The sequence below is a fragment of the Alternaria ethzedia genome (genome assembly GCF_023757985.1).
Source record: "Alternaria ethzedia strain BMP 0044 chromosome Unknown scaffold_9, whole genome shotgun sequence".
In the NCBI taxonomy this organism is placed as follows: Eukaryota; Fungi; Ascomycota; class Dothideomycetes; order Pleosporales; family Pleosporaceae; genus Alternaria; species Alternaria ethzedia.
The window spans coordinates 669,153-689,448 of NW_026056202.1; the positions used below are offsets into that span (position 1 = coordinate 669,153).

At 53.3% G+C, this 20,296-nt stretch overlaps 7 protein-coding genes across 7 annotated transcripts; 4 read left to right on the top strand and 3 right to left on the bottom strand.

Annotated features, from left to right (window-relative positions):
- Positions 1 to 1,247: 1,247 nt before the first annotated feature.
- J4E87_004794 (uncharacterized protein) lies at positions 1,248 to 4,750 on the top strand (the record flags this gene model as incomplete). The annotated part of the gene is made up of 3 exons (XM_049376412.1): positions 1,248 to 2,230; positions 2,278 to 3,840; positions 3,892 to 4,750. 3 exons carry the CDS (start codon positions 1,248 to 1,250, stop codon positions 4,748 to 4,750), a joined length of 3,405 nt encoding a protein of 1,134 aa, XP_049233923.1.
- Positions 4,751 to 5,892: 1,142 nt separating this feature from the next.
- On the top strand, positions 5,893 to 6,749 carry J4E87_004795 (uncharacterized protein; the record flags this gene model as incomplete). The annotated part of the gene is made up of 2 exons (XM_049376413.1): positions 5,893 to 6,034; positions 6,091 to 6,749. The coding sequence occupies 2 exons, from the start codon at positions 5,893 to 5,895 to the stop codon at positions 6,747 to 6,749; spliced, it is 801 nt and encodes a 266-aa protein (XP_049233924.1).
- Positions 6,750 to 6,860: 111 nt separating this feature from the next.
- On the bottom strand, positions 6,861 to 7,667 carry J4E87_004796 (uncharacterized protein; the record flags this gene model as incomplete). The annotated part of the gene is made up of 1 exon (XM_049376414.1): positions 6,861 to 7,667. One exon carries the CDS (start codon positions 7,665 to 7,667, stop codon positions 6,861 to 6,863), a length of 807 nt encoding a protein of 268 aa, XP_049233925.1.
- A 4,613-nt stretch (positions 7,668 to 12,280) lies between these two features.
- On the top strand, positions 12,281 to 12,892 carry J4E87_004797 (uncharacterized protein; the record flags this gene model as incomplete). Its single annotated transcript, XM_049376415.1, has 1 exon — positions 12,281 to 12,892. One exon carries the CDS (start codon positions 12,281 to 12,283, stop codon positions 12,890 to 12,892), a length of 612 nt encoding a protein of 203 aa, XP_049233926.1.
- Positions 12,893 to 13,402: 510 nt separating this feature from the next.
- On the bottom strand, positions 13,403 to 14,971 carry J4E87_004798 (uncharacterized protein; the record flags this gene model as incomplete). The annotated part of the gene is made up of 3 exons (XM_049376416.1): positions 13,403 to 14,226; positions 14,286 to 14,568; positions 14,681 to 14,971. 3 exons carry the CDS (start codon positions 14,969 to 14,971, stop codon positions 13,403 to 13,405), a joined length of 1,398 nt encoding a protein of 465 aa, XP_049233927.1.
- An 881-nt stretch (positions 14,972 to 15,852) lies between these two features.
- Positions 15,853 to 16,914, top strand: J4E87_004799 (uncharacterized protein; the record flags this gene model as incomplete). The annotated part of the gene is made up of 1 exon (XM_049376417.1): positions 15,853 to 16,914. The coding sequence occupies one exon, from the start codon at positions 15,853 to 15,855 to the stop codon at positions 16,912 to 16,914; it is 1,062 nt and encodes a 353-aa protein (XP_049233928.1).
- A 340-nt stretch (positions 16,915 to 17,254) lies between these two features.
- On the bottom strand, positions 17,255 to 19,995 carry J4E87_004800 (uncharacterized protein; the record flags this gene model as incomplete). The annotated part of the gene is made up of 2 exons (XM_049376418.1): positions 17,255 to 19,653; positions 19,725 to 19,995. 2 exons carry the CDS (start codon positions 19,993 to 19,995, stop codon positions 17,255 to 17,257), a joined length of 2,670 nt encoding a protein of 889 aa, XP_049233929.1.
- Between the last annotated feature and the right edge of the window lie 301 nt (positions 19,996 to 20,296).

The window sequence follows — 20,296 nt, forward strand, 5'->3', positions numbered from 1 at the left end:
GATGCACGCTGTTCCGACAGGCATGCGCGGAATGATGATCGCTACACACATGCACACGCGACCGCAGCGACCGTGGCCCCTCAGATAAGCCCGGCTGCGCACTCAGCTGTGCACTACACAGTAATCGTCAGGCTGGCATGTCCCGTTCCGACGATGCTCACGGTTCGGAACTTCGGACAAAGCACAGGATACGCGTGGGTCAGAAGGAGCCTCGCAATTGGAATCTGCCCCAGTAGCTGCAGGCACGGTCGCCTATCGCACCATCTGCATCTGCGGCTTTGCATACCGACGTCCTAGTGCCATGCGTGCCATGGACTTTTTTTCGGTTGAGAGGTTTACCCTGAGGCACTAGCACCTGTCCACGGTAGTCAACCGTACCGGTCTCATACTGCAGAGCAGAAAGCAGTACGTCAAGATAAGTCATGAGAGTCGAGCCGTTATACGAGGCGGTAAGCTACTGGGGTCTGCGGTATGTCTAGGGACCGGCCAGGAGATTACGGCAGCGCGAGATTGCAGTGTTCACAGTTCACGTCGCGAAAAAACAAGTTGGTTCGCCGGGGGCCCACCGCGCAGCAGACGCATCTTGCCCCGACCGTGTCGCTGCATCAGATGCGCAGCACCGTCACACAGGCAGGCATGCCAGCTGCGACGATCCGAAAGGCGTCATGCTGGCGGTGGGTGGCGGGCTAGAGCTCGTACTGCTCCCAGCGTGGAAATGTAAAGAAACGGCGCGGCGCGGGTCAGTAGACGAAAGGCAAATGATACCAAGAATACGCCCGTTTTTAATATAGAATTATTATCGCTCCGACGCGATCTGCACAGGCGACGACCCCTGCTAGCCCCAGTTCGTCCGCTTGCGAAAGCGTCAAAGTAATAGCCCTCAACCTGCCCCCAGCGGCGTCAGCGAGCGCGGAATCTCTAACCCAAGGCCTGCCAGTCGCTACTGAACTTACTGCCCGATCCTGTCGCAGCAGATTCCACTCGCTTTGCTCTCCCCCGCGTCCTCTGAGCGGCTGCCGTTCGCTTCCGGTACCACAGCCTCACTTGTGACGTCTTCGCGCGCCCGGCTGGAGTATACTGCACCTTTGCCCGTTCACTGCCTGCTGCACAACGGCCCGCCTGACAGCACAACGCCGCAACCGTCCCAATTCACCGCCATGAGCCCGTAAACCTTCTGGAACACGTCAAACTTTACGAATCCCCGGCTGTTTCCTGCTGCCTCGCCCACGTCCAACCCACCCGTCGCCATGCCCATCGCCGTTGCTTCGGCTCCTCGCGGCCACTACTCCCTCGCGAATGCCATTCGAGGCAGGAGCAGAGCCGCCTCAGAGGTTGGCCCTGGTCCACAGCCCCCCAGCCACACGGAGCGCGCCCAGCTCCCCAAGGCCGCCTCGTACACGTACTTCCCCCAGGTCAAGGATCTGGACCACGAGCCCCCCGTGGTGGAGCTGAGGGGAGGCTCTGACGACGATGTCGAAACCGGCAAGAGCGAAGAGCGCACGTCTGAAAGCCACTCGGGTGGCTCGAGTCCTTCCTCAGAAGAGGCTCCCGAACTCCCTGGCGTGGAAATGCCGCAACTCAGGCCCAACAACCTCTCGCGTCGCTCCTCGCGCTTTCTCCCTTTCTCCAGCAGGAGCAGAGAGCCATCCGCTGAACGCAAGACCGACCGCAAGGCCGAGCGTGGCCGGACCGACGCTGTGAAGCAATCAGACTCGCCCGCTGGCTCCCCTTCACGGTCCCTGACCAACCTGCGGAGGAAGTCGTGGATTGTGAAGGAGCAGCCGCGTGAGTCTCTTTCGCCGGTCAAGGAGAAGAAGCTCAAGAAGAAGAGTCTCGGCGACCAGACCCAGCCTACTACCGAGGCGGCCAAGCGGAAGACGCTCACAACCACAATCACGACAACAGACAGGATCTCCGAGGAGTCTGAAGCCCGGGACACTGTGAAGGAAGAGATTCAACAGCCAGTGCCAGTCGCCAAGAAGAACAAGCGTCTCAGTGGTCTGTTTGCCGCGTCAAGCAGCGCTTCCAACTTGCCGTCCGTCCCGAAATCCTTCTCGACAGAAAAGCTTCCCCACTACCCGCAGAACCACAACCCCGTCAGCCCGACCCACATTGTTCCCCCACTACCACGCAACGTATCTGCAGAGAAGCTCAAGGGCATCAAGACGGAGCCCCGCAAGAAAGACGAGCTATGGACTGCCTTCAGGACCTTGGACGGGGATCTGCGCAAGTAAGACTCCCTCTTCCCGCGGTGAATCCAGAGCTAACAGAAGACAGGTTCCAATCCAAGTCCAGTTCCCTCAAAGCAAACGTCGTCCGCACCGCCCTACTGCCCTTCCTCCGACAGTATTCCTCACATCCCTCGAACCACAAGCTCAGGCCCGAAGACCTTGACCGGCGCGTGAACATCCTCAATGGATGGTGGACCGGCCTCCTGGAGCTCGTCGCAGGACGGAACAACCAGTCCATTTCTGGAACAGATCGTCCCGTCATTCTGGAGGGTATTGCCGCAGTCATGGAGAGGCCCGAGTGGAGACTGTATCCGTCTCCGTTCTGTGCTCTTGCAGACCGCGTGGAGACACTGTCTGCATCTACGACCAGCTCCAACGCATCCGCCAACTCCGACTTCCTCGCCGAATCAGTCTATCACAACGTTCGGAACATCTTTACCCAGAACCTGCAATCTCAGATGGCTTTTGTCGTAGAAAAGATGTCATTGCGGAACGCCGCAGCTAGTCTGGTCACCTTTTGTGGAAAGACATGCGCGTACGCCTTCTGCTTCTGTCCAGGCGTGGCCGACGTTCTGGTACGCCTGTGGGGTCCCTCCCTAGACATGATGAAGCGCGTCATGGAGGAATCTGGCGTTTCCAAGCTTGATCGCTTGGATGCTGTTTCTGATCGAGTTGTGGCTGGTTTCCCTCCCATGCTCCACTCGCTGAAGCTGCTTTCGCTCAACCGACTCCTGCGCCAATTACACAAGCCTGTGTTGCCCCCGCTCGCTATGGCCAATCTCGACTGGTACGGCCTTTGGACAAAGCGCTGGTCTGGTGCTGAGAGCGACCTTTTCTATGTTTTCGTCAAGCATTTTCATATCCTCGTCAGCGATTTCCTACCTGTCGAGCCCAGCAAAGCGGAGCGCATCTGCGTGCCAGGACTCATCATGGTACATGCCCAGATTCTGGTCAACCTCGATGCGACCATCAACAGAAACGCCACTCCACAACAGCAAGAAGATCCATCGACCGCGGCAAACATCACTTTTGATGATGTTTTAGAACCCGATGCCTCTGCCTCGAGCATCGCCATCCCACCTGCGAATGCTACGAGAATGATGCAAGAGAATCGACTTATAATGCTAATTCGGGATTTTCTCTCTGAGCGGAACTCGCATCTTCACATTGCCAGGCGCATGTTCGCTGACAGTTTCGCTCGTCTCCTACAAGCGCAGGCACGCAAGATCTCGATATACGACAACAGTGCCTGTTACACACTCTGCGACTTTCTCGAGGAGGCTCTCATCATCATGGTCCGATACGAACAGCACGACAGTGACCAACACGCTGTAATGGACTGGCCGTTCTGGCTTACCGTATTCAAGGCAATGGCCGCCAGCCACAACACAGCCACTGAGATCAAGTTGTACGCCTTCCTTTACAGCAGCTGGTGCACACTGGTCATGGACGAGCGAAGAAAGGCTGGGTTGTGCCTCGACTTTCTTCTGGAACCAGCTTTCTTCGAGAGCCGCTTCAACCATTGGTGTCCTATGGTACGATCTTACTTTATGCGTTTGATCTGCTGGCGGGTTGCGCGCTATGACGGAAACGAGACTGATACTGAGGTGTACGTATACTTGAGGCTTGACAATGATGACATATGCTAATAATGAAACAGAGCCATTAAGAAGGCTTTGAGCGACCGCCTCCGGTCCATTTGGTCTCACTACCTCTGGCTTCAAGAAGAAGCTGAGCGTAAGCAGATCGTATACCCATCGACCCAGGCGTGCAACCCTGCACCAGGCCGACGTTTCCTCATCATCCGTAATGATAATCCTATTGTGGCCAACAACGGTCCTTTCCTTTCGTTTGACGGCGTGGTCCAAAACCCCCATCAGCGAAAACCAACTCCTGCCAGCACCAGCATCCCCGAAGCGGAGATTCGGCCTGCGTCCGCCCTGTCCGCGGATTCAAGCGACTTTCCTGATGAAGACCCCGGCAAGGGCAAGTGGAACATCCTGCGAAGTCTCATCGGTGGAGGCTCCAAGCAGACTGCGAAAGCCAAGAGCCCTGCAGCATCGATCAAAGACAAGGAGAATAGCAGCAAGACATCGTCTGCTAACTCGTCAACCGACGCACTCTCCACCACTGCATCTGCGATTTCGGAGCCTCCTGTGTCTACGCCAGCACCGCCACCTTCCACTCATCGAACCTACAATTTCCGCTTCTCCCTGGAATGGGTTGACAAACGCTTCGGTACCTACCACAATATGCGCCTCCAACCTCCGAAACTTCCGGCTCCAGCACACAACTTGCTACAATCAAGGGGCATCAACACGGAACCCGTCCTCAGTACCCCTCCAACTGGAGCTTCTGTAACATCAAGTACCTACGCAGGTCGTGCTCTCGCAGAATGGACCTTTGTCAGCCACGAGTGCCAGAACTTCTTCGATAGGAGAAAGAACGAAGGCGTGCCGACGAACCGACAAGTCGAGACACCCACGTTGAACGTCGAAGCGTTCAGACGACCTGGCTAAGCCACAAGGGAAGCAGGCCACAGTGGCATACAACATTCACTTCAGGATCTCGTATATATTTCGACTGGCATTCCCACGTCAGTCATGTTTCAACACCATTCGGCCGGCTCGATACCCATTCAGCATTCCTTCAGTACACACTACCTTGACGATTGCATATGGACACTCGACGCGAGCATCCCCCGACGGCGTTCTTCCACAACATCGAGCACATCATTCTCTTGTTTACACCACATCTGGCATGCATGGCAGTGCGCTTCTTGCATTGCCCCCACTTTGATACTACTTCTTTTTGTCTCTTGGGAGTTCTGATTTCCTTCTCTTGGCGTGGGCGTGTCGAGCAAAGTTTAATGGGATACTATACACTTTAGGTTGCCGGGGCGCGGAGTCTATAGTATGGCATCCACCCCCTCATGGGCCGAATATTAGATACACGAATCATATCGTCTCTTGCATTACTATGTCTGCGCTTCAATGAGTGTTTTTTTTAAAGTCTGGGTGATCAAACACGATGTGTTAGCCTCAAGGCGGACATTTCGGAAAGAGATATCCCGTATAGCGCTAGCGCGATGTGTGACATGCATGCCCAGCATGATCTACCCATCCTCACATCGTCATCTACACCATCAACTTACTAGAAACCTTCGCACGAGCGGAAGTATAATGCAGCCTCCACAGCAACAACCATCACGCCGCCACGCGCATTCCCGTCGTCGGATCTGACCCCTCGGCTCTAATTCATCCGCGCCCAGCCACGTATTTCCCCGGTGGAACAATCTACACCAAACGACGTCCGCAAGTGCCGGCTCCGGGTACCACGAGACCTGACATGTTTGTTTCTATTTGTAGGAAGGGGTCCCGCTTCCGGCTGTCTCCCCGCAGTTTAGGACTTCTAGATAATATAATCTGGGGGGAATTAGCCTGGACTTGGTATGTTTCAGGGTCGATCGCGGTAGTACTTCGTTGCTTTTGTATAGTAGGTTGAGATGGGGCTTACGGAAGATTAGTTGACAGGAGGACGGATGGGGAAGGTGAGGTTTGGTGGTCGTTGGGGCTTATAGTAGGGTGTTTGGACGTGTGTTTTGGGTTCAGCGCTTTTGAGACTTTTGTTTTGAGATCATCAAGTCATAATCTTCGTCGTTATGCATTCCTTGAGTCTACTTTCGGTGGCTGCGCTGGCGGCTACAGTTTTGGCTGCTCCAAGCGGTCATGTTGAGAAGCGTGCGCAGACCGTGTATCTGGCCGGAGACTCGACAATGGCGAGAGCAAGTGGTGCGACTACAGGTACACCTCATCACTCATTCTCACACCAGAATCCCCTACTAACACCCACCCACCAGGCTGGGGCGTCTTCCTCCCCAACTCGCTCACCCTCCCCGTCGTCAACAAAGCCATCGGCGGCCGCAGCTCCCGCTCCTACACCGTCGAAGGCCGCTTCGACGAGATCGCCAACCTCGTAAAACCCAACGACATCGTCATCATGGAATTCGGCCACAACGACGGCGGCGGCCTCGGCAGCGGCGACAACGGACGCTCGGTTTGCCCGGGCACAGGTTCAGAGACGTGCCAGTCTACGTACAACGGCCAGGCAGTTACTGTCCACACGTTTCCTTACTACCTCACCGAGGCTGGCAAGAAGCTCATTGCCAAGGGCGCCAAGGTTATTGTTAGCAGCCAGACTCCTAACAATCCATGGGAGGGAGGTAGTTTCTCGTACACGGATGGAGGGAGGTTCGTGGGTTATGCGAGGGATGTGGCGAAGGCGCTGGGAAGCAATGCCATGTATGTGGATCATGGAGCGTATACGGCGGATATTTTCAAGACGCTGGGTAAGGCGAAGGTGGATGCTTTCTTCCCGGTGGATCACACGCATCCTAGTCCGGCTGGCTCGGATGCTGTTGCGAAGGCTTTTGTTAAGGGTATTCAGTGTGGTGGTGGGGGGTTCTTGAATGGGTTTGTTAAGAATGCTACGGCGAGTATTCCGGGGAAGTGCTTGTAGAGTCAGCAAACGAAGATATTTGAACTTCCATGTATATATCAAACTAACGAATGACAAAGAATCAAGCTAAACTACGTCTAATTATCATCCAACCACTATCCTGATTTCTCTTCATAGCCACTTCTCACCCTTGCCAAGGTGAGAGTAGAAAGCACCACCATCTCCATTAGCAACACTAGAGGCTTCAACAACACTCAGCACAGCCTTGACCGACTCTTCCGGCGTGATTGGGCCCTTGAAGTCTGGTGCGTATGCTGCAAACTTCTGCGACATGATTCCAAGCTTTTGCTGGTCTTCTTCCGAAAGATCGGCGTATACATCCGTGCCCACAACTCCAGGAGACATAGCCAAGAACAAGACTCCGTCTCTGGCGTACTCGGCACTGAACTTTGCAACCGCCATGCTGACTGCTGCTTTGCTAATGGAGTAGGGTGCGTCCTCAGAAATGTTGTACTTGCGCACGAGCTCCATGTCGCCCATACCACTGGAGATGGTGACAACCTTTTTGACAGTTCCCTTGAGGACGAGTGGCATGAAGAGGTTGAAGAGGTGGATGTTGCCGGTGACATTGACGTTGAATTGGCGGGTGAGGCTGGCTGTGAGTTTCTCTGGGTCCTTGCCGAGAATGGAGAAGGAGTCGAAGCCACCCTCCACCAAACCGGCGTTTGCGATCAGATAGTCGAGGCTTCCACCGGTGATCTTGGCTGTAGCAGTGGCGGCGCTCTTGAGCGACTCGTAGTTCTCGAGATCGCCCTGAACGAAGTGGATGTTGCTTCTGTTCCAAGAGGCGACCTTGGCTTCAGAGGCAGCTACGTTGCGGACAAGGCCGATGACGACGTTGTTGGGGTTACTGGAGATGTTGTCGAGGAAGGCGAGGCCGATTCCTCGGGAAGCTCCGGTGATGAGGTAAGAAGACATGTTGACTTGGTGGTGAAGCTTGTGAAGATTGAAGTTTCTTGAAGGTTGAGTGTTTGGAAATCTGTGAGTTTTGATGATTGAGTGTCTTGTAAACTGGAGTGTTTGATACTGAGATGTGAGTTGATGCTGATACTATCGAGGCCGAGCAAGCTCCTTTATACCAACTCTATGAGACGATGCCATTCCTCCGCATTGGAGCGGCAGTAGTGTTCCTACCATCATGGCTTCGTAAGCAACGATACTGAGCTCGCAGATTTTGACTACAGTTCTGTTTGAAGGCATCTGCGGTCGACTAAGCTTGCCGCGATGGATGCGCCAGAGGGATCGTGCCTGTGGCTTGCAGGAGATGGTTTGACGATGTATGCTTGGCGGTAACGAGGCTGACAAAGAGCTCGCAGATAGTTGCTTCGCGTCCATTTTGGGTATGGCGCCACTGGGGTCGTTTACGTGTGATTCGTCGAGAACTGCGGGGCGGGGGGTTTTAGGGCCTCCACGGGCTGGGCCATCTCCCACCTGCAACTCCCGCCTAGCATCGCCAGCGCCCTGCTGTTCGCTTGCGTGTTTCTCTCGTGAACTCTTGATTTCTAATATGCGGCGTCACGATCTTTTTGCAGCACTTACCCGAAAGGTGCACTTCTTTGTCTGCCCCGAGCCTTACGCGATACCTATCTAGGATGACTGCGACGAAGGGGTGTTGGACATGCAAAGGTAGTGCTTGGTCTCGTGGAGTCCGGGATATCCTGCCTTGTTAACATCCTCCGTAGATCGCAAGGTCTCGTGTGACCGCACTGTTCCTGCGTGCATCAAGTGTTCCAAGACCAAGCGAGCATGCGGTGGCTATGGCATTCGCCTCATATGGTCCCAGAAGGACCAACGAGAGAGATCTCTGCCAGCGACTGCATGTTTGGGAACGCAGCGCATGATAAGCCGACAGAGGACTGAGCAATGGGTCAATGTGTCGCAGACTGATGTCCTCCTCCATATCCTTGCTAGAGATGCTAAAGGCGGAGGTACGGCGTCTCCAATCATGCTGTTGACACGACTTGACGTGTAATTAGTAAAAAGCGAGCATGTTGAGAGATATAGGCTTGCATTGCCCAGGATTACCCAGACCATGGTCCCGGTACCGAAAACGATCACTGCTAGCGATGCGGATCTAATACAGTATTGTATGTCCTCTCATGGGGGATGACTGTTTGGACATTAACTAGTCGCAGTTGAGAACGTGATGATTGGTATCCTACCGACCCTAGGCCGTGAAAAAGCAGGCATCGGACGGCTATTATTACGCATGGCGTTATCCGGAAGATCAAAAGCGTCAAAGGCTTTACTGCTATCCGTCGTCGCACTGGCCTCGCGCCATCGCGGACACGATGCGGTGCATGCGGCCCGTGCAAAGAACGCAGCTATAGACGCGCTGATAAGTGCCACAAGCTCTGAAATGGACCATGATGCCAGTATTGAGCACATTGCCACTGGTCTGACTTTGTGTTTGGTAGAAGTGAGTACTCATCAAGGAAAGACAAGGACAAGACTGACGCGTTACCGTCACGATCCTAGACAAATCTCGACTGCGATTGGATAGGTCATCTCTGCGGTGCGAGAAATGTTCTACCTACTGTTGATCAGGAAGCATACCACATTGGCAGCGATGCAGCTGTCATGCTCGAGTGGCTATACCACTTCGTCACCTTCACCCGCTTTAGCTTCCGTCATTGGCGCACTTATATGATTCGATCAACTTCGCAAGAGCTTGGTATCAATGGTGCAAGTCCCCATTGTGTCATGCAGTATCGTATTGCTCGAACGTTGGTAGCAAAAAATATGGCGGCTATCTCAACATACGTTCATCCGGTAGTTCAGCTTCTCGCCGACGTCTTAGACACACGGCTGTACGCTTCTGACCCGCACTATCATTCGGTGGAATACCAACAGTCTCTGGATGATCTCAAGGTTCGACTGAGTGATGTCGACTCCGTCATCGAGAAGGAGGGCGAAGGCGATGATCAGTCTCGCTGTCTAGAGCTGACCCGACTAGCTGGCCTGATATACCTCGAGCGCGTGTCTCGAAACTTCTCAGGCGAATCTACAAGACTGGAAAACTGGAAGAAAGGTGCAATCTCCATACTCGCCAGCCTCAATACATATCCGCCATCGTTCGCTATATTCATCGTCGGATGTGAGACGCATACGGACGAAGAGCGGATGGTCATTCTGGACTTCTTTACGAGACTGGAACAGCATCCTCACTTGAATAGCTTACTGGAGGCGAAAGGCTTAGTACAAACTGCTTGGATTCAGCATGATCTCGGGGCAGAGGGAGAACTGGAGTATACTCACAAGCTCAACTTGGTATTGAGCTCGCGCAATGTTATACCGAGTTTTATGTAAGCTTTGATATGATTGAAAAGCTTTTGCGGGATGAGGTGAAGGAAATGTTCTTCAGGCCAGGCCTTTTCCATCGCTGACGATCTTTCCTAGACTACATCGTCACGCGGTGTAGCACCTCAGTCTTTCACCCACTCCTACGGCTAATAGAAAGGCTCCTGTTTAATATTGTACTGCACTCCTAGCCTCTATTAACCCCCCTTAACAAGGTTGTTCTTCTTGTTGCTTAAGCTCTGTATTAACCGCAAACGTTACTAAAAAAGTTTATTAATTCTCATAGCTATATCACAGCATACCCAAAGTATATAGAAGATATCCTTGTATTAAGATTACTACATAGAGTTGCCTAGCCGCAATTTGTAGCCTCACTCTACATCAGCATTCCACCATAATGTGTAGAGGTGCAACACGGTTGGGTTCAATATGTGAGATTCTGCGTACAGGTCTATGTCCAGAAGCGAGCGAGCGAACACTTGATGTTCCCCGCTTAATCAGCGCTAGCCCCGATTAGGCAGAGGCCGCGGGTTGGATCCACCACATATTGGTCATCAGGTGCCGGTGTGTGCGTTACGAAATACAGGACACCTGGATCTGGGCTTCGTGACCGCGTAGGAAGAGGCATCGGACCGATTGAGAGATTCTCCCTCGATCTGCGTACAAGATCCGACTGCTCATCATCTCGCTGGCAGAACGGCAAGACTGCAAACCGGCGCTCTTCTTGCGATATGCGAGCATTCTCCCTTTGGTCTGATGATGAGGCAATAATGGTCTCAGGATCGTCGTCTAGATCGTCACTGTCAGTTGATTCTAACGAGCATCTAGAGGGCTGTGCTGGGGCGGGAAACAAGGTCACACAGTCTTGGGCTTGTATACATACCTTTGTTTTTACTGTTTATCTTCCCTTTTCCTCGTCTTTTGATACGATCTATAACGCGGTCCAATCTGCCAAGCTTCCTGATGTGATTCAGTTCCAAAGGCCCTGAGCCATTGAGGACTGACAGTAGAGCATGCTGATTTTCTGCGAACACCTTCAAATCAAGTAGGGAATCTCCGCCCACGATGACCTCATGAGCCAAACCATCTAGCAAAAACAGGTCGATCGTGATGTCGTACGTTGAATCTATGGCCACGGAATTCGCGTTGGGTGGAGCAATAGAAAGCTGCGTGCGTACGAATCCAGCAGTGACCGCCAAACTGCCGTCCGCAAATTGAACCACTTCTTTTCTGGCGAAGGCTGTGAGGCCATGTTCATGCGCAAAAGATGTAGATATCAGATCGATCTCCGAACCCGAGTCAGCCATCGCTAGAATCTCTCTTCTGTTCAGTTCACAGTTTAGTAAACGCTTCGGTCTGCCTATTGAGTACACAGAGAAAGCTGGAAAGATTGGTCTTGGGACGCGTACAAGCCTCCTCCTGTGTTCTGTCATGGTTCTTGTCTGCTCCAGGAAATCGAATCCAATGATCATGGAAGTCGCAGCCTTCGCAAAGACGTAGAAAAGGCAAGTCATCAACTTCGATACTTCTGCTTCGACACCAAAGGAGCAAGTCGCCTGTATTTGTCCAACTGCTTCGACAAGCTTCCCATTGGCCAAGACAACCTGCAACTTCTCCGAAGATGACTTGTAATTCCTATAGCCTAGCGCTTCTACCAAGTCTTCCGATATGACATTGACATCAGCGCCTGTGTCTGCGCACGCCAACACTGTCGCTAGTGTATCGTTCATGTGCAGTGTGATTGGTAGCCTCAGGTGAGTACGGCTTGTTTCAGACACCAAAGGTCGATGTGGGGTGAGTACGTGTGGAGCCGACGTTGTAGTTCGTGTATGGGGTTGAGGCTCAGGATCTCGGGTCGTGGGCGTTTTCGCGCGTTTAGACTCAAGTGCATCAGGCTTAGAGAAACGAAAATCTGCGTATGTCATCAGATCATGTGATGAGATTCCGTATCGAGGTGGAGAAGTCGCCCATGTGACGCTTTCGTGTGGAGTCCGCTTGGGAAGAAGTGTGAAGTAGTCCATGGTATAGATGTTGGATGCGCTCTTGACATGAAAAGATTCGGCATCGACGTATCCTGCTAAGGGCAGCGTTTCCTTAATAGTTGGGGTGGCGGGGTTGTAGCACAGCCGAAGCTTGCCCTTGACCGGTCAGGTAGGAAGTGCCAGCGCATGCTTAGCCAGCTGCGCACTCTAGAGAACACTCCAAGCTGAGAACCCCAAACCTGTACCAATATGACGAATAACCAGGTCGACCTCGAATCGCGGACAGAGATTCTTTCCGGCTACCCTTCCCTCGCAAACTTCATCGCGAGCGATCCAGGTCGTGCGACGGTCATTTACAAGCGCTATGGCGAGCTTGCTGCAAGGAATTTGCTGTACTTACAGAGTGAACTGGCAGAGCTTCAAGCAAAACAGCGTGCACTAGACACCGCCGATTTGACTGCCGATAAGCCCACGAAGCATTGTGCAAGAAGTTTCATTCGACTTCAGAAGGCAGTACAAGCCAACGATGTGAGGCAGAAAGAGCGATGGGAACTGGCAAAGCAGATTCGTGAGACCTTGAAAGAATACCGAGAGGCGCTGCTGCTAGAAAGCACATTAGTAGCGCTTCCAAGACCGTCTAAACAGGTTTTGAAAGCTTTCAAGACGGTATTCGACAACGAAGGCGACGGCAAAGAAGAGCCGTTTCCTACTCTCGGAGGACATAGCGCTGGGATATATGATGATATCGATGACTTGGTCGCTTTACGGATTCAAGACGATCAAGACCGCTTGACCACCTTCGCGCAGGAGCATTTGGCGTTCTTATTCCCAGTGAGCAGCGCCATTATGAAAGGGTGGTAGTAGCTAATAGAAGTACCGTAGGATCGCAAGCGCTCCGGCAACGGCATAGCTTACGCTTCGGACCGCGCCATCAGCTCCTTTGTAGCGTACTTCAGCACCTTCTTAGCAGCGTTACTACTCATAGGCGCAATTGTCGTACTTTACAAAGTAACATCTCCAGACTGGAGACTGGGATTGATAGCGACTTTCACCACCTTATTCGCTGCGAGCGTGGGCCTGTTGACGAATGCGCGCAGAGCGGAGTTATTCGCGGCAACGGCTGCGTATGTATACCACTCTCCAGGTGCTCAGAGATTATGGCTAATTTGGTGATGTGTAGATATGCGGCCGTCCTTGTGGTCTTCGTAAGTGGGGATCTAGGAAACAGTCAATCGAGTACGGCGCCGCCAGGCTGAATAGATCAATAATGATATTAACAATGTTACAACAAGAACGCTGCTTCTATATGCTGACTACCACCCATAAAGGTCAAAATCTCAAGACATCGACTAGATCCTTTGTCACCACATTTCAAGCGCGCGACGAAACTGAAGTAGGTCTAACAGACCCCGCACCACTCTCCCTCCGCCCCCAGTTCCTCGGCTGCCTCTTCAAGAACGCACCAACAGCCCCCAGGTATCCCTCATGCCTCAAGAAGTACGCTTGCCGCGTATCCTTCGACCAAAAGCGAATGGCATAGGATAGCGTATTCATCGTCTGCGAGTGACCGCCGATGAATGAGCCTCCAAAGTATATCCTAGGCAATCCATGTTTCTCAGCATGTAGATGTGCCAGCTGACCGATGTTGTTCGAGACAGCGTATAGAAGAGATCGCGCCATATCTTCTGGACGGAAGGAACCAGGGTCGTGGGAGAGTTCTGCAGAGCCTTCTACGTGCTCTGCTTCTTCTCTGCGCTTGAGATCGCCGTTGCATCCATCCTCTGCTTCCCGTTCCGCCGCGCGCTTCATCTTGTAGACCTTGCCAAACGACGACGCGATATGTGTGCTCTTGAGCCCGATCTTGTTGTACGCCTGTCCATAGATGTCTCCAACGAGTAAATCGACGGTCGAGTTGTCGCCGTTCTCGGCAAGTCGCAGCATGTCGTCGAAGCTTCTTGCGCCAGTGAGTAGCGACAAGAGTCCCCAGAGTGTTCCTCCTCCTAGTGATGTTCCGCCTATGCGCTCGTATTGCCGCGGCCCTGAGACTTTGATCATGGAGACGCCGGAGCCGATGTTGACGAGGAGGTATGGGTAGATGTTCGGTGGGTCGGGAGGGTGTGGCATGAAGGTCATGGGACTGTCTTCGCTGTATGTGAAGACTTCGTTTGGTATCTCGTTGATGAAGAAATCAAGGCCTATGGACGCATGGTTAGCACGCCACTTCTCCTAATCGTAGACAGCGTCATCATCGTACCTATAATCAAGCATTCCATCTCGTCTTCCCGTATGACTTCTACATCCAGCGCCTGCTTTATCTTGTCGTGGTACTTGAACGCACCACCCCCAGTCGCCATGATGCACAGGTCCGGCGACCTGGATCCATTGTCGTGCTTCTGATCAGCCTGGAGCTTGCGCATGAACTCTATGCACGCATCTATCCGGTCTGTCTCGAACTTGAAGAAGTTGAGGCGTCCGCCGATCGCATCGTCGCCCGGTTCGCGCGAGAAGTATACGAGTTTGGCTAATGAGCCTCCTATCTGCGATGCGCACGATGGATTAGCATGCTGCTGTGACTCTGTAAGGGGCTGGTCGCTGTGAATGGTCGCGTGCCACAACCAATCAAGCACACGACCACGCAGGTACACTCACATCGACGGCTACATGGCTGACTACCGAAGTGTGGTTCGGCAGTCTGATGTCGTGCGGGTCGTGCTCGTAGTCCTCGCTCTGGGGCGTCCCCGGCTGCTCTTCGTCTACGATAAAGGCCCCCTGGACGTTGATGCGCACATTGCCCGGATGCTGTATCGTGTCCTGGATGTCGCTTTGCGCGGTAGTCCGTCTCGGGCGTCCCGGCTCCGGGGTCGACGATGTCTCTATAGGATGCGCACGCGATCCTTTGGTGCCGGTTTCACCCGTCGCGGGGTCCAGCGCAGGCGACATGGATGCGGATGTTCTGGGTCTTGGCTGCAGCTTCGCCCTCTTACAGCGATGGCGCACGCTCAGAGGTCGACGTCGTCTAGCGGAGAGATGGGGTTGGGATGGCGATTGTGCGAAGGGGGAACGGGGCACTGGAGTCGCTGCTGATAGCGATAGACGTTCCATTTGTCCGCTTTGTAGCGGACCTTATGCCCTGGGCAAGACGTGACCTGAAGTTCTGCGCAGAATAGAGCCCAAGGTACGCAAATCTCCCGCTGCCCCTATATAACGGCAGAGGGTGGAGCGCCGAAGAAGAACATATATATCCTCCATGATCATCGGCGGAATGGAGACTGTATATCTTGCGATGCGTGCTGATTACCGAGATCGGGGCAATGTTAAGCTCGGCAACTGGCGTGAGGCGTGATGGGGAACATCCGAGGACCGACTGGGGAGGTTTGTGGGGATGCCGCTGACCAACGTCGGTGCATTTAGTAGACTTGAGTAATCCAATATTGTATATCGATCGCGGTAATTAGGCGGAGGATATGATAAGGGCCATTTCTAGTAGCTGGAAGCACACGTGCAGCCACACCAAGTGCACAGGTAGGAAACTTCAATTCGAGTACGTCATTATAGACTTCAACTCTTAGCTGCCAAATGTACATGATTCGAGCTTCACCCCGTTCACGCCTTTCTGCGGCACAGTCCATAGCCTCGTACCTGCATACACCCGCGTACCAGGTAGGTAACAGCCGATGACGTCGTGCGCTCGTACCCTCTGTACCAACTTCACAAGCACGACAATCTTCTACCGTACATTCACACGACGCCAACCCCACATTCTACGCTTAAATAAGCTATATCAATCGTTATCATTACAAAACACCAAGAGCTTCAGCAAGATGTCGTGGATGGACTCCTGGTCGCGGCCCAGCAAGCACGCCGTCACCCCACCACCCCTCTACCTCACCGTCGGCGACACAGTACCCTACTGCCACAGCTGCGGGCGCGTAATCAGCGAGCGCCGCAAGACTCAAAACGCAACGGCAGTCAAATATTGCTCGGCACGATGCCGAAATAGCAAACCAGGTCCCACCGACCGCAAGATCGAAGCCACATTCGCCGCCCTTTTGAACGGCGCATCACCAGAATCACTAAAAGAGAACGCCGGAGCAGACCCAGTCAAGAACAACGCAGAATCAGAGACTATGCATGACGACACCAAATTCGGCAAAGGCGAGAAGAAGCATAAGAAAAAGCCATCCAAAACCGTCAAAGGAGAAACTAGAATCATCATCGAATGCGGCACAGTAGAAGAGATAGTCTTCCAGCGGGAAAAAGACCCCGAAAAAGTCTACGGACGACGCAAGAACCGGAAAGCGCGTTTCGTAGTCGAGAAGCCCGAGGATTGGAAGAGCGTGGATATGGTCGATCAACCTGCATCCAGTACACCTGCTACTACAGCCACAACAGACGCATCATCCGCAGCATCACGACAACCACCCCCACAAGACTACACCAGCGACGAGGAAAGCGTATCAGATTCCGATGCCGAAGCCGAAGGTGGCATAGTCCTCGAACCCACCAAAACAGCCTCTTCTACAGACGCAGACGCAAACGCAGACGCAGACGCCCTCCCCGACACCGTAGAATACGGCTACGGCGGCGGTAAAGTGCGCCCACCCCAAGCGCAAAACGACGTCAACGGCAGCGTGGGCGGAGAAAAAGGCTGGGCTGAACGCATCGAAGAAACGGATGAGATGAAGTTGAAGCGGAGGGAGGGGCAGCGGAGAGCGGATGAGAGGGAGATGGTGAGGAAGGCGGCGAGGAGGGGGTGTGCGTTTGGGTTTGCAGTTGAGGGGGAAGGTGAGAAGAAGAAGTGTGAGGCTGTTATGAAGGGCGTGGTTGTTGAGAGTAGTTTTGCGAAGGGGGAGTGGGGGGTTAGGTGGAGGGAGATGATTTGAGGTCAAGGACATTGCCTGATAACCAAGGCAAGTAAATGTCTGAGAACTAACAACTGTACGATTGAGTAAAACGCCGATATGGCGACGGTGGGTATCAAGAATATTCAACCGAAAAACGCCTTTGTCCTGGAGATCCTATCCAAGCGGACAACCCTTCAACGATCATCTAGCAGCCCTTTCCCAAGACCCATCTTCATGCATTACCCACCCAGCGGCCATTAAAGCCTTGCCTTCTTTCATGCCCGGGTGGATGATCATCTCAAAACCTGGTCTTAGTCCAGCTCCAGATCTAAAAACAATATGTTAGCATAAGCCATATGATCTTCCCCTATCGTAGGGTTCACGAAATGAGAAAAACATACCTGATCATATGCAGCGCCATCGTCCTCGCCTTATCCTTCAAATTAACCTGATTCCTATTGATCAACCTCTTCGGCCCATGATCATCCTGATCATGCTGCAGAATCTTCGAGTATTTCCCACGGTACATATTCATATACTGTATCAGCGCGTCTTCCTCGTCGTCAGTCCACTTCTGGCGGCCTCTGCGTTCGGCCGCCCGTTCTTGCGTGGTGACTTCGAGAGCGCGGTTCTCTTTTGCGAGGCGCCGTTGGTCGGGCCAGGTTGACGAGGGCGGTTCTTCGGACATGGAGGGCGCAGAGGTTTCGGAGATTGATTCTTCTTGTTCGGATTCTGCGCGGGGAGGGGGTTGGTGGCTTGTTGGTGCTGCGGAGGAAGAGGGTATGGGTTCGGTGGTGCGCTGTTTCTTTGAGACGGGCGCGTTGCGACGGCGTTCTGGGGCACGGAAGCCGCGGTCTGCGGTTTCGAATTCGTCGGATTCTGAGTCGGAGATGTCGATTACGCGCTTACGTTTGCGTGGGGATGGCAGTGCGGGTTGCTTTCCTTTGGCTGTATTTGACGGGCCGGGTGTTGGCATGGTGCTGTCGAAACCGTCGCCGAATTCGATGCGCTGTGCTGTCGGTTGGCGATCGAATATCGATACTGGGCGGTTCTCTTTCTGCGGCTTTGGAACGGCTTTCAGAGCTTTTAGTAGAGCTGCTGAGCTTTGCGGTGGGCCTGATGCTTGAGGTGCTTCGACCTGCTCTTCGAGTGGTTCTTCGGGCTCTTCCATTCGGCTTTCTTCCGTCGTTTGTTGTTGGGGTTGCTGCTGTTCATACTGCTCCTCATCGGGCTGCTGCGGTCCGTCGCTTTCATCTACCACCTGCATATTATCCTGTTGGTCTTCCGTCCTTGGCTGCTCGTTCTGCACTTTTTCGATGGCTTGAGGAATATCCTCCTGCTCCTGCTGAGAAGCCGTGTCGCTTCCGACCATTGTCTGTTGTTCGTCTTGTGGCTGGTCGTCCATTCCCGGTTGCTCATTCTCCACCTCCTCAACTGGTTGCTGAACAAGAGTCTCTTCACGATCAGGCTGAGAAGCCGCGAGTCCCAGATGTACACCCGAATCACGTTCTTTCTCTTTCAAAACATCAATAGCACGCAAATCCACCTTCGCATTTGGGTCAAATTTACGGCTACTGCGCCGCCTGTCTCGTCCAAACGAAGTTCGTTTTTTACGCAATGATTCTCGTGGAGCAGATGGCGCTGTTTGAGTGACGTGCTGAGGTTCCTCTAGGGCTTCTTTGAGGTTACGCATGATAGTGTTTGGTCCTCCAAGATTATCGATGGCCGTTTTGAGTTCCTTGTGCCGAAGACGCACCCAGTCTAACAGGCGAAGAACAGTTGCCACCCACGGAAAGTTTGACTTAAGTTGTTGCAAGTCAACAGCTTGGCTATCTTGCCCATCCCAGAAGAAAGAGGCTCGGATCTGGTCTACTCGGGTCACAATCTGGTCCTCGAATTCTTCGGGTAGCGCTGATTCGTCACCGCCCAAAGCTGCTGTGCTCCACCCACGGATCGGCGAGCCAGCTTCTACCGACTGTGACGAGTCAGACCGAAAGAAAACCTCCTCCATTGTTTCTGTGGGATCAAAGCTGGGGTTGTCGGTCGATTTCTGAAGGACGAGTATTGCTAGTTGTGTCCGCAGTTCTAGCGCAAGCTCAAAGGTCTCATTGTATAGCGCACTCTCTCCTGCAGCTGACTGTTGCGCGTCCGAATCGAGCGACTGCAGAAACTGAGTCGGGAACGAAATGTCTAGTTGTCGTAGTACATCCCACATACTCTTATCATCTCGATCTGAATGCATTATCTGCTTCGCTAACACCAGTAGGTTGGTGAGGTAGAGGATCAGATCGAGGCCACTCTGTGATGCTGTGACATCCTCACTTGTCCCAAAAAGAGCGCGGTGAATTGCTCTGATGTGTATGTAGCTGTGTTCTACGCCTTTGTAATGCTTCAACTGCGTGTTCAGTTCGTCTTCGAAGTCCTGGTAATCTTTGCTGTAGACTGAGCCGGGTTTTCGCATCTCTTGTATGTTTTGCAGATCATCCTCTATTGCCGCGTGATTTGGCGCAATGTGCTCCAAAAAATCCTCTGTAGCCTCGCATAGCTTGCGCAGATGCTTGACAATGTATCTGGGCTCCAGGAATTCGGCCTCTATCATGCTGAAGGAGGTGATGGCAGTGGTTCCGGACATCTCCGATGCGGCGCCCGGTGAGCGGAAGGTTACGTCAGGCTCGGTGCGCGCTGGTGTACCTGGGACTTCGTCTTCCTCAAGGGCAATCTCGGTGTCTATTTCCTCAACCACTGTGAGGTCTGGCGCATGCGTAATTAGCCTGAGCTCTGTCTAGCCAGTAGTGAATATTGCGCTGATTGGAAATGCGCAAGCGAGCAACTGGGCTATGGCTACTAACCTCCCAACAGCTCTTTCGCGGGTTTGCGCTTTGTGTTGCGCGCCTTTGGTGCCTCATGTTCACTTCCATCGTTCGTGGTCACGCTCGCTTGTCGCGCGCTTCGACGTGTGGGCTTCTGGATGTCGATAAAGTCTTCTACTTCGCGACTGGCACTGCGCAAACTTCTCGCTCGCGTTGCGCGTCCGAATTGTTGTGCAGGCGCATTGGCCGGTGGTTGCGGAGTAGGTGTTTTGCGCCGGCTTGCAGACCGCACACTTCTGCGGTCGGCCATGATAGTGTCGTAGGAACGCGTGGTCTCGGCTGGTATTACATGCGACGTAGGTTGGGTGAAGGTGTGATGTCAGTAGCGTTGATGCGGAGGCGGGCTTGTTTACGCCAACGGTCCGCGATGGTGGCTGACTAAGGCGACTCGACGGGTGCTCACGTGACCAGTGTCGTGGATCGCCGTTCGGGGCCTGGGTGGGCCTCAGCATTCAAGGCGCAGCACGGAGAAGGGGCCAGCTGTGCAGAACGGATGTGAATACGAAGCGTTTGAGTTCGAGACGGAACCACGGCATTTGCACCATGTTTCC